General features: G+C 47.7%; 1 protein-coding gene across 3 annotated transcripts in view; it reads right to left on the reverse strand.

Annotated features, from left to right (window-relative positions):
• The window catches only part of LOC119966802, a 57,973-nt gene that overhangs the window by 23,759 nt on the left and 21,377 nt on the right, over positions 1-12,837 (reverse strand). For 2 of the 3 annotated variants that reach the window (XR_005460836.1, XR_005460837.1), the window contains exons 2-3: positions 8,748-8,827; positions 1,800-1,903 (exon numbers count right to left, since the gene is read on the reverse strand). Coding sequence is in view for 1 of the 3 variants with exons in the window: in XM_038798784.1 (XP_038654712.1) it covers positions 1,800-1,903 (104 nt within the window). In the remaining 2 variants the exon portion in view is untranslated. The remainder of the gene's footprint in view (positions 1-1,799; positions 1,904-8,747; positions 8,828-12,837) is intronic. The other variant, XM_038798784.1, reaches the window with a different exon arrangement.

The following is a 12,837-nucleotide window of genomic DNA, read 5'->3' on the forward strand; positions in this document are numbered from 1 at the left end:
TGCCTTGCTAATCGGGGTGATATGTTGTACAGCCGTCAGTACATAAGCCTTCATTTTAGCAGCAAAATACATTTTGTAGTACTAATTTCCTCCGCTATCTTCTTTGAAATAGAAGCAGATTTTAAAGCAAAGAATCACAGTGAATTTGCGAGGACATGAAGATGGGGCAGATGACTTTGAGCCTACGGAGCTTCTGGCCGAATCAGAAATATCAGAGCCAATCTGAGTAGAAAGTAACTTATTTGCCAGATTTGACAATCTCGCAGGTTTCGATGTTCCTTAACAAACGTAATATTAAACTAACTCCCAACGTTGAAATTCTGAGGCCTATTATATTAAAATAATGCCCACTTCCTCTTTCTCAAGGGCAACTAAAAGTTGGCAACAAATGGCGCCTAGCTCATATGCCAAGAATTAAAGTAACTAACTGAGGAGTCAATTTTGACACTTCATTCTTGCTGAGAACAAGGTTGGAGGCAGTAACTTACTCTGTTCTTGCCCTGACCTGGCCAATTGCAATTTTAATTTGCAGGAGGCGAAGACACCCCACCTAAAGCCAACATATATGAGAAATAGGAGATATGACAGGGGGTATGTATATGCTTGGGAAGAACAGGAGACATGAATAGATTTCTCGGTTTGTTGCAGATTAGCTGATAGAGAGTGCTGGCTATGATTGCTCAATAACTCCATTATTGTTGTATCATGTTTGTAGTAATCCATGGAAGGCAGGAGTTCCATCACCACGCAATATTTATTTACAATAACGATATTACAGGAGCAGCTACAAACAGTGCTGCTAGCAGTCCAGTCAACTTAAGGCTGGCTCACAAAGCCTACACGGGTGATTATATGGGCCCCCTCAATGAGCTATCATTGAGGGAGCTCATACTCCAATTGGCCAACCAATAAAGCCAATTGGAGTTCATTACAATGTTACTGCCATGGTGCTCGAAGACAAAATCTCTGCACTTGATTTCTCTCATCTGGCATTTCTTATGTTTCTATGCGGGTGTAGTCCTTCTTTAAATATCCATGTGGAGATGTCAGCACGGGACTGGGGTGGGCACAGTAAGAAATCTCACAGCACCAGGTTAAAGTCCAACAGGTTTATTTGAAATCACAAGCTTGGAAAATATTCAGACTGGAATCCAATGATATCAACGGGGTTTGACTATCATTTATACTCAGATGCTTCAGCAGGTGAGCAGTGGTAACTCCAACAGCCGCCACAGGGATTGTGTCTCCTCTGACCCGGGCATCTAGCTCTAACCCTGCCCAACCACCCCCATTACCCCAATTCCCCAAGTCTCCTGCTAAGGCCCTCTGATCCATTTACAATGAGCTGAGGGCTGTTTCTCTGGGTCCTTGGAGTTGGCCTCCAAGTAACTTAACTTTAATAACCAGGCTATTGCTTTCAAGCTCATTCAGTTGGGGAGCTGGAAAACGAATGCAAATGAAGTCTGTCTGCTAAAATCAGCTAGTCCTCCCAGTGTCTGTGCCTGGATGGGCCATCCAGTTGCTAAGCCATGCTCTTATCTGGGAATAAAACTCAACCATTATGTATTAATGTGGTGCACCTTAGACTGGGGAATCCACACTAAAGTCCGAGTCTCAGGTGACATTCACACTTGGCTTTTTAAGGGGGGGGGGGGGGGGGGGGCAGGTTGTCAGCGTTGGCCAGATCATGAGACACAGTACGGAACTGAAGCAAAAGCTCCCAGCCAATGGACAGGGGGGGGGGCGAAATTCAGCAGGGAGTTGATAAACTTCCAGTTTAAGTTGCACACTTCAGTTACCTTTACAGCTTGCTCATAAAGTGAGTTTTGGCAGAAAGTGTCAACACATTCATTGCTGCCTGGTCGTTCTCTCAGTTGGAGGTCAAGGCACAGAACTTGGGAGGCTATGGAAGGAAAAGAGGATAAAAATACATTTGAAGAAAGTTCAAAAACCACAATGTAATTTACTTAACAAATATACAGAGCAGACAGGGCATTGTACTGTTACAGTAAAAAAAAAAATCACAAGTATTTTTTTTAAACAGCAAAACCTTCCTGTGACTGAGTTCACCCTCCTGAGGACCAGAAGTTGTTTATTGTGGAATCAAACCAGAAAGTGCACCATAGCTCGGAATGGGAGGGATCAAAGGGTAAAGGTGTGCACTTCACATGAAGACAACACCTGGCGCCCTTTAATGAAGCAGGTTTCATAGAGTTTCATAGAATTTACAGTGCAGAAGGAGGCCATTCGGCCCATCGAGCCTGCAGCGGCCCCTACAAAGAGCAACCTACTCAAGCCCACATATCTACCCTATCCCCGCAACCCCCACTTAGCCTTTTTGGACACTAAGGGCAATTTATCATGGCCAATCCACCTAGCCCGCTCATCTTTGGACTGTGGGATGAAACCGGAGTACCCGGAGGAAACCCACACAGACACGGGGAGGACGTGCAGACTCCGCACAGACAGTGATTCATCCGGGAATTGAACCTGGGACCCTTGAGTTGTGAAACAATTGTGCTAACCACTATGCTACCATGCTGCCCACAGATCATACGATTCAGAATTTGATTTTGTTAGACCGGTAATAACTGATGTGATGCTGTGTTTAATTTACAAGCAGTGGATATCATTTGTTTTTAGATGTCTGATTTGCAGATTAAAAATCCTTCTCCTAGCATTTACAGCTCTGAATGTGAAGACGTTCTCCTTGGTCTCCCTGGCCTGGTTTTTCTCCCTTCCTCTTATAAGTGAGGTGGAGGGACCTTGATCATGAAACTAGAGTGGAAGGCCTGCATAGAGGACTGAAGGAATCCCAGCCCGGGTTCTCTGCACATCTCATGGTCTTTCTCAGCTGGTAAATGCTGCCAGAATAATGACAGGGGACACTGGATGTGTGTAGCAGGACAGTCACCAATTGAAGACAGATTATTGTTTAAGATCCGATCCACAGAATCTTACCTCCACAGATTCACCATCCTCTGGCTGAAGAAACTCCTTCTTAACTCAGTTTTAAAGCACCATCTCTTCAATCTGAGGCTGTGCCCTCAGTTTCTAGCCTCTCCTACAATTGGAAAGATCTTTTCCACATCCACTTTATCCAGGCCTCTCAGTATCCTGTAAGTTTCAATAAGATCCCCCCTCTTCCTTCTAAACTCCATCAAGTATAGGCCCAGAGTCCTCAACCGTTCTTCATACAACAAGCCCTTCATTCCAGGGATCATTCTTGTGAACCTCCTCTGGACCCTTTCCAAGGCTGGCACATCCTTCCTTAGGTACAAAGCCCAAAACTGCTCACAATACGCCCAATGGGCTCTAACCAGAGCCTTATACAGCCTCAGCAGTACATCCCTGCACTTGTATTCTAGCCCTCTCGACATGAATGCTAACATTACATTTGCCTTCCTAACTGTCGACAGAACCTGCATGTTAACCTTAAGAAAATCATGAACTAAGATTCCTAAGTCCCTTTATGCTTCAGATTTCTGATGCCTTTCCCAATTTAGAAACTAGTCTAGGCTTCTATTCTTCCTACCAAAGTGCATAACCACACACATTTCCACATTGTATTTCATCTGCCACTTCTTTGCCCACTCTCTCAGCCTGTCCCAGTCCTTCTGCAGCCTCCCCGCTTCTTCAACACTACCTGTCCCTCTACATACCCATGTATCGTAAGAAGTCTTACACCAGGTTAAAGTCCAACAGGTTTGTTTCAAATCACTAGCTTTTAGAGCACTGCTCCTTCATCAGGTGAATGAAGAGGTAGGTTCCAGAAACATATATATAGACAAAGTCAAAGTTGCAAAGACGATATTTTGAATGCGAGTCTTTGCAGGTAATTAAGTCATTACAGGTCCAAACAGAGCAACTGGAGAGACGGATAATCACAGGTTAAAGAGGTGTGAATTGTCTCAAGCTAGGACAGTCAGGAGGATTTTGCAAGCCCAGGCCAGATGGTGAGGGGGTGAATGTAAAGCGATGTGAATCCAAGGGGCGGAATTCTCCGCAGGGGGCCGAATTCGTGAAGGCCGTCGTGAACTCGGCCGAGGTTCACGACGGCCTTGGAGCCGGCTCCCCGCACCTAATTCACCCCCACCAGGGGGGCTAGGAGTGGGCCTCCGTCTTTCTCGGCAGCGACCTCGTCACGCCGAGAATATGAAGTCATCCGCGCATGCGCGGGTTGCCGGTTCCAACCCGCGTATGCGCGGTGGCCGTCTTTCTCCTCAGCCGTCCGGCAAGACGTGGCGGCTTGATCTTGCCGGGCGGCGGAGGGGAAAGAGTGCGTCTGATTTGGACGCTGACCCGACGATCGGTGGGCACCGATCGTGGGCCTGTCCCCTCCCGAGCACAGTCGTGGTGCTCCCGTCCCAATCGAGCCCCTAGATGCCCCAAACGGGCATCTGATGCCCGTTTCACGAATGCAGCAACCAGGTGTGTTTGCCGCCGTCGTGAAACGGGCGTGAAGGGCCGGCTGCTCGCCCCATCGGGCTCGGAGAATCGCCGTTCGCCGTGAAAAATGGCGAGCGGCAATATTTCCGAGCCCGGGGGGGGGGGGGGGAGAGTCGCGGGGGGTGCCAGGGGGGCGTAAAAAATGACGGTGGGCCCTCCCGCGATTCTCCCAGGCTGCGTGGGGAGCGGAGAATCGCACCCAAGGTCTCGGTTGAGGCTCATGCGTTATGTACTCTGGGATAACACAGGCTGCAACCGGATGCAGCTTTGACCAAAAGATACTCCAGACCTTGAAGTTCTATATGTGTTCAACTCTCTGCCATCCTAAGTGTGGTTACTCTGTCTGACTGGACCAGACCAGCTATTAGCCACGTGCTGGAGGTGTGATACTGTACATACACCTGGACTCAGTGGAAAGAGGTGGAGTGTGAGTGCCTCATGCCTTTTATAGTGAGATACCACCCCTGAATGTCCTGCCTGCTCATTGGCCATGTCCTGTTCTCTGTGTTCATTAGCTGCCTGTCTGTATATCATTATCTGCATGTTTGCATATCATGACAGAGGCCGTACTCATGTGTGTGGAACTTGGCTAGAAGTTTCTGCTCGGAGATTCTGTGTTGTCCCTCGTTCTGAAGGCTGCCTTGGAGAACGCTTACCCGAAGATCAGAGGCTGAATGCCTTTGACTGCTGAAGCGAACATTCCTGCCTGGCGATTGTCACGCAATATCCGTTCATCCATTGTTGCAGCGTCTGCATGGTATCGCCAATGTACCTGTGCATCATCTGCAAACTTTTTAAGAATAAATTTAGAGTACCCAATTATTTATTTATTTTCCAATTAAGGAGCAATTTAGCGTGGCCAATCCACCGAACCTGCACATCTTTGGGTTGTGGGGGTGAAACCCATGCAGACATGGGGAAAATGTGCAAAGTCCACACAGACAGTGATCCAGAGCCGGGATTGAACCTGGGTCCTCAGCGCTCTAGGCAGCAATGCTAACCACTGTTCCACGTGCCGCCCTCATCATCTGCAAACTTAGCAATAGTGCTTTCAGTTCCTTCTTCCAGATTGTTAATGTATATCTTGAATAGTTGTAGTCCCATCACTGACCCCTTGTGGAACCATTGTTCACTGGCTGCATTGTTCATTGTGAATAGCACAATCGCTTCACAGTTCCAGTGTCCCAGGTTCAATTCCGGCTTGGGTCACTGTCTGTGTGGAGTCTGCACATCCTCCCCGTTTGTGCGTGGGTTTCCTCCGGGTGCTCCGGTTTCCTCCCACAGTCCAAAGATGTGCAGGTTAGGTGAATTGGCCATGATAAATTGCCCTTAGTGTCTGAAATTGTCCTTAGTGTTGGGTGGGGTTACTGGTTTATGGGGATAGGGTGGAGGTGTTGACCTTGGGTAGGGTGCTCTTTCCAAGAGCCGGTGCAGACTCGATGGGCCGAATGGCCTCCTTCTGCACTGTAAATTCTATGAAATCTATGAAATCTTGAAAAAGACCTCTTTATCCTCACTCTCTACTTTCTGCTAGTCAGCTAACCCTCTATCCATGTCAGTACCTTGCCCCTGACATCACGGGTTCTTACCTTATTTAGCATCCACCTGCATGGCACCTTATCAAAGGACTTCTAGAAATCCAAATAGATCACATCCACTGGCTCTCCTTTGTCTAGCTTCCGTGTTACTTCTTCAGCGAATTCTAACAGATTTATCAGGCATGACATCCACTGGACAAAGATGTGCTGACTCCACCATTTCCGGCACTGCCACCCAGGCTCACCGGCCAAGGAACCTGGGTAGCATCGGAAGGGCCAGGGTACCACCCGGCCCAGAGCCCGACCACCTGGGGGTCTCAGCTGGCCTGGGAGATCGCCCCCGGTGCCATTACATCTGGTCCACATTTGTATGTACAGTGCTACATGGTGCCATGGTGAGGTCTCCGAGGTGCAGGCATTCATTCTCGGGCACAGATATATTTAAGAGAGCCTAACTGCTCACTTAAATGTGTAAACCTGCATATCGCCCAGTGAGAGCAGGATCAAGAGCACGAGATCTCGCAATATCTCGCTCGATCTCATGAAGAGTTCTGAGTGTCGTAAATCTTGCAAGATGCTTCTCGTGAGATTTAATGACCTCATCGTGCCACTGGGTTGGGCGCGATGAGGCAGTTGGATCACACCCACACCCTTGGATATTTAGATCACAGCCCTGATCCCCTTGCAGCCACTCCTCTGTGATGCCTACAACATCGTTCCTGCCAATTTCAATGTGCGCTACAAGCTCATTTACCTTGTTTCATATACTGCACCCCTTTTGGTACAACACCCTCAGTCCTGCATTGACCAGTCCCCTTCTCATAGTTGTCCCCTTATCTGCTTTGCCTGAAGTTAGATTCCTGCCGCTTTCCAATCTCTCTGTTCTGGAAACGTTACTCACCTCTCCTGAGCCCTTGGCCCCTTTAACTCGTTTAAAGTTCTCATCATTAACCTGCACTCTTACCTTCTTTAACTTTCATTTTCTAATTTTTCATGCAACTGAACCCTCCACCCCACTATTTAGTTGAAAGCCCTATGGCCCTATGACCCTTCATGTCTGTTTTCCAAGCTATGCCCCCAAACAATCCTGAATGCTATAGTGACAGTAAGAATTGTAAATAAACATTTTTTAAAAAGTCATTCATTGATAGCTTACCACTTTCTCAAAAAACTCCTCCTTACTGCAGACCAAAGTGTCAGTAATCCAGAACCCTTAAGTACCAGTAGCAGAAATTGCAAGCGCTTTAATCCTTTCTATCTTGTGTAAATAAACATTGTGAAGTTGACAGAAATGACCAGAGAGCAGGGGCTGTCAAAAAGGCTCAGGCCTTTCTTCGGGCTAATAAATCTTTGGGTTCTCAGGCACACCTCATGATGTATTCTTTGCTGAGACTTTAGTGTTCGCTGCTTCTATCCAGTGATAATGGGTGAATTGGCATGGAATTGCCGTAGCATGGCATGGGGCATGAGCAGCCAGAGGAATTATTTGGAGTGGAAGGGCGCATACCTTGGCCTCTGTGGCACGAGGTCAACCTTTTGAACTCAGCCTTCAAAGGCTTTCCTCATTCAGATTCTAGTTCATGACACCTCTGAGGGGACCGTGAACCCTGACTCTTTGGAAAAACTGGCCCAACTCCATGAAAATTGTGGCGACTCGGACATGCCTATCCCTGCAATGAAGTAGGCGAGGTCAGGAGTGCAGGCTGTGTGCTCGCACCTCAAATGAGTCTGCACCCTGAAAATGCATTCCCGAAAATCGAAACACCAGGATCGGGACCTGTTTACCATTTTTTTTTTCCTTTTTAAAATAAATTTAGTGTACCTAATTTATTTATTTTTCAATTAAAGGGGCAATTTAGCGTGGCCAATCTACCTACGATGCACATCTTTGAGATTGTGGGGGTGAGACCCATGCAGACATGGCGGGGGGGGGGGGGGGGTGGTGGGATGTGCATGGGGGGGGGGGAATGGGGAAGAAAGAGGGGTTTGAGGAAATGGGATTTGGACACAAGGTTGGGAGGGACGAAGTGGGAGGGTGTGGTGTGCTCAACAAAGGACACAGCCCCACCTTTTAATTAGTTGTGTTTAAAAATAGAGTTCTATCATTTTATGAGGGCCACGAAGAATCCAGCACAAGTTTGTCGAGTCAAACAGTAAGTAACTTTATTTACAACAACATACACGCACCAGCAGTTCACTACTGGTTCCCTATCTAGCCGGCACCACGCTGGCCAGCTCTATCATAACTGCAAAGCTAACGATTGTCCTGCACCCCTCCCCATCATCATTGGGGGAGCTCATAATCCCACAGAACCATGGGGTAAATAATTGTCCCCAGCCAATAGGATTCGGGCAGGTTATAACATAGCTCTAGCCCACCGATGCATGCCAACCAATTTATGGCATGGACAGCTTAATATTTGGGTCAATTGGCTTGTTAACGAGCTGAAATGTCCAAAAATTATTTGTTTAAAGATGGTGGGCGGGTGGCTGATCTCGGCATCCGCCTGCCTAATATTTTATTAGGACCGGGACAGGGGCGGGTGGCAAGGCATTGGCCTAACCAACCAACATATTTTATGTACCTCTCCACCCCTTATAACATGCCCAGTGGTAGGCAGTAAAATCCAGCCTGTTGTCTTTATTGATATCTACCAATAGTTCTTTTACTATTAAAGGATGATCTGATACCCTGTGTAACTGGAAGCAGAGTAACATAAGTTGTTTATAAATCATTACAAATACATTTTAAAAAATTACCTGATGGGATTTACCTAGTAGACTGTATCTGGTCCCCTAGTGGTGTAGCTGTACACAAATCTCTCTGTTGTCTTGTAGTTCTGGAAGCGTAAACAGGTTTAGTGGGCTAATCCTTGGCAGTCTTGGCTGACCACAGCCTGGAAATGGTCTATGAATTTATTGGATGTATCTTTTATGTTCCCATAGCAAATTTCTCTCTTCACAATTTTAACTAAGGCTTTATCCAGTTTATTTTGGATGGACTGGGTTACCCATTAAAACATTGCGAGCAGGAATTCGAAATAGCACATTTAGCTGAATGTACCATATAGTCACTGCTGCTGTTGAGTAACGAGGTAAAGCATTTGCAGAAACTTTGATCACTAAATTAATTTGTACATCTATAAATGATTGCTTGTATGACGGAAGGAAAAATTATTTATCAGAACAGTTGAAGCAAGTAGGTGTTTTCAGGCAATAATCTAGAAGAAATATTGGCCAGTGCCGACATTCAATGCTTGTTGGGTGTGTATATGCAAGATAATGTAGATACTCATGTATATGACTCACCTTTGTACATTCTGAAATGGTTGTTAAATGCAGGACATGCTTGTGCTTCCCCAACGTTTTAGTCCTACTGGGTGGATGGTCCTGCCAATGTTTGCTTTGAAGGTCAGCAAATTTCTGGCAATCTCTTTCCCTTCAGAAGTTCGCTTCAGGCAATTCTACTGTTCCTCTTTCATCCTTCAATATTTTGCCACATTGAGGAGACCACACCCAATTTTAAAACTGCAGCGTACCCGATTTGGCAGGGTGAATGCTTAGCTTTGACCCAATGATCTATAGCTTTCTGTCATGTGTTGCCTGTCTGTATTATTAAGATATTTGTTTCCTCATAGTTTAACTTTCATGAACCCCCGCTTTACTCTTCACTGGTTATTTTCAATGCCTTGTCGAATAATTAAAGAATGCAGACAGCAAAGGCCTTTGCCCAAATGGTTGGGTTTGGGAGAGGTAAATACATTACTCTAAACCATATAGAACTGGAAGATTTAAAGCTTGGGCTATGCTGTGCTTTGATCTAAGCTCGATTATGAAGCAATAAGTTTGGCCTCATTTCAGGTGTAGGGAAGACCCTCGCTCTTAGCCATATTTTCCCGGCCTTGGTGCAGGTGTATGAGCATAGATGTTGGATGGGGGACACAATGTGGTTTGACTGCATTGCCCCCATTTGGTAAAACAACCTGCTAATGCTCATTATTTAGGCCCAGACATGAAGAATAGCCACTTCGACAAGTGAGTACCAGCAAAGCTGAAACACTACCCTCGAATAAATACCATTATTTCTAGAAAGGGCGAGAGAATTATAATAATAATAATCTTTATTGTCACAGTTAGACTTACATTAACACTGCAATGAAGTTACTGTGAAAAGCCCTAGTCGCCACATTCCGGCGCCTGATTGGGTACACAGGGAGAATTCAGAATGTCGAAAGTACCTAACAGCATGGGCGAGATTCTCCGCAAATGCGGAGAATCGTAAAGGCTGCCATGGGACAGGCCGTGACCCACGGCAGCCTTCACGCCCACTTCTGGGGCCAATTCTCCCCCCCCGGGCGCGGTTAGGAGCACGGCCCCGTGCGTCACGGCGGCGCGGCCTTGATGACGGTCGTCAAGGCCGCACGTCAAGCGTCACGCTGGGTGATGCGGCCAATGACGTCAGCCGCGCATGCGCAGGTTGGACAACGCCAACCCGCGCACGCGCAGTTGGTGTCTTTTCCCTCAGCCGCACCGCAAGACATGGCGGCTTGATCTTGTGGGGCGGTGGAGGGAAAAGAGGCCCGCGATCGGTAGGCACCGATCGTGGGCCTATGCCCCCCTCGGCACGGCCGTGGTACTGCTGTGCCAATCGGGCCCCCAGATGCCCCAAACGGGCATCTGGCGCCCATTTCATGAGGGCAGCGAGCAGGTGTGTTTGCTGCCGTGTTGAAACGGGCATGAAGGCCCGGCCGCTCGGCCCATCGGCCTCGGAGAATCGCCGCTCGCCGTAAAAAACGGCGAGCGCCGATTCGTGGCGTGGGACGGGCGTGGGGGGGGGTAGAATAGCGGGAGGGCGTGAAAAATGTTGGGAGGCCCTCCCGCTATTCTCCCACCTGGCGTGGGGGGGTGGAAAATCGCGCGCCACATCTTTCGGGACTTGCGAGAGGAAACCGGGCACCCGGAGGAATCCCACGCAAACACGGGGAGAACCTGCAGACTCCGCACAGACAGTGACCTAAGCCAAAATCAAACCTGGGAGCCTGGCGCTGTGAAGCAACAGTGCTATCTACTGTGCTACCGTGCTGCCCAATTTAAGGTGTTGTGGAAGTTGTAAAGAGCGAGGAGAGCTTGATACTTTGAGGATATTCCTGTCTATTTTAATATCAGCAGTCATGATACAGTTGATTTTCTGACTCCCAGCAGTAACCTTTGGCCTCCAAGTGCTCATATTAGAAATTTGAGCTCAGATGGTGGTGCAAGTTCATTTTAGAACATATGCCCCCTGAAAATGACCCCTCATATCTGGCACACTGCTGGATTTTGTATTATTTTCTTAAATATTAGTAAAGTCCACTGTGGTTTGTTAATTTATTATTTTATTTTATTAGTGATGAACTGTTGTCACCATTTTGAGGGTTGGGTGCGGCCATGATACTGGATTGTAATCCGGAAAATGTGAGTTCATATCCCACCATTGCAATTTGAGAATTTAAATTATTACAAACCCAGACCAGACTCCAAAAACGTGACGAGGATACTGGACCTAAAGCCCAATATTTTAGTTTATTTGTAAGACTGTATGTAAAGAATGATTCGCTCCAGGACGGATTGCACGAAGAAATAGGGCTTGGTTATTTCTAAAACAAAATACAATATTGAACATTTTAACTTTATACCCAAAAAGAAACAACTTATAATTACCCCTTAGCCACTACTACTCAATTTTCCATTAAACAACAAGAAAATATACATGCAGCTCTCAATCTATCTTAATATGGAAGAATTGTGGACTCAGCATCAGGCAGATAGGGCAGCACGGTAGCACAGTGGCTAGCACTGCAGCTTCACAGCGCCAGGGTCCCAGGTTCGATTCCTGGCTACGTCACTGTCTGTGCGGAGTCTGCACGTTCTCTCTGTGTCTGTATGGGTTTCCTCCGGGTGCTCCGGTTTCCTCCCAGTAGTCCAGAAAGACATGCAGTTAGGTAATTTGGACATTCTGAATTCTCCCTCGGTGTACCCGAACAGGCACCGGAATGTGGTAACCAGGGGCTTTTCACAGTAACTTCATTGCAGCGTTAATGTAAGCCTACTTGTGACAGTAAAGATTATTATTTATTATCAAAAACTGTTCCCTAAATTTTTTCAAAATATTTCTCTGAAGCTTTTCAAACTGCACCACCCAGAAATGGGCTAATGGACTCATCTCCACAAGCTGAAAAACAAATTATCTCTGAAGGCTGTGAAGCACATTGGGCGAGATTCTCCCAAAACGGGAGAAATCGTAAAGCTGGCGTAAAACCCGGGCGGGTTTTACGGCAGCGCGCCCCTTCCCGACCGGGGACCGATTCTGGTCCCCGGTCGGGGCTAGCAGCCCGACGCCGTAGGCTCCGGCAAGACGGGCTTAACGAAAATCGTTAAGCCCGCTTGCCGGAGTTAGCGCCGGCTGACGCGTCATATGACGTCAGCCGCGCATGCGCAGTTTGGAAGACTCCAACCCGCGTATGCGCGGGTGACGTCATCGCGTTTTTGCGCGAAACCCGCGCATGCGCGGGCCGGGTTGCCCCTCACCCGCCCCGCGAATGGATACTGCGGGGCGGCGGAAGGACAAGTAGTGGGCGGGCATCGGGCCCGCTGCCCGCGATCGGTGCCCACCGATCGCGGGCCCATGGCACCCTTGGCACGGCCGTACCACGGCCGTGCCAATCGGTGCCATGGTTATTAATAGCGAGTTAGTCACGCCGTTTTTACGAACGGCAAGACCAGGTGTGTTTGCCGTTCGTAAAAACGGCGTAAAGGGCTGGGACTTCGGCCCATCTAACAGCTGAGAATCGCTGCCGGCCGTAAAAAAACG

The sequence above is a fragment of the Scyliorhinus canicula genome, chromosome 6 (assembly GCF_902713615.1).
Source record: "Scyliorhinus canicula chromosome 6, sScyCan1.1, whole genome shotgun sequence".
Lineage (NCBI taxonomy): Eukaryota > Metazoa > Chordata > Chondrichthyes > Carcharhiniformes > Scyliorhinidae > Scyliorhinus > Scyliorhinus canicula.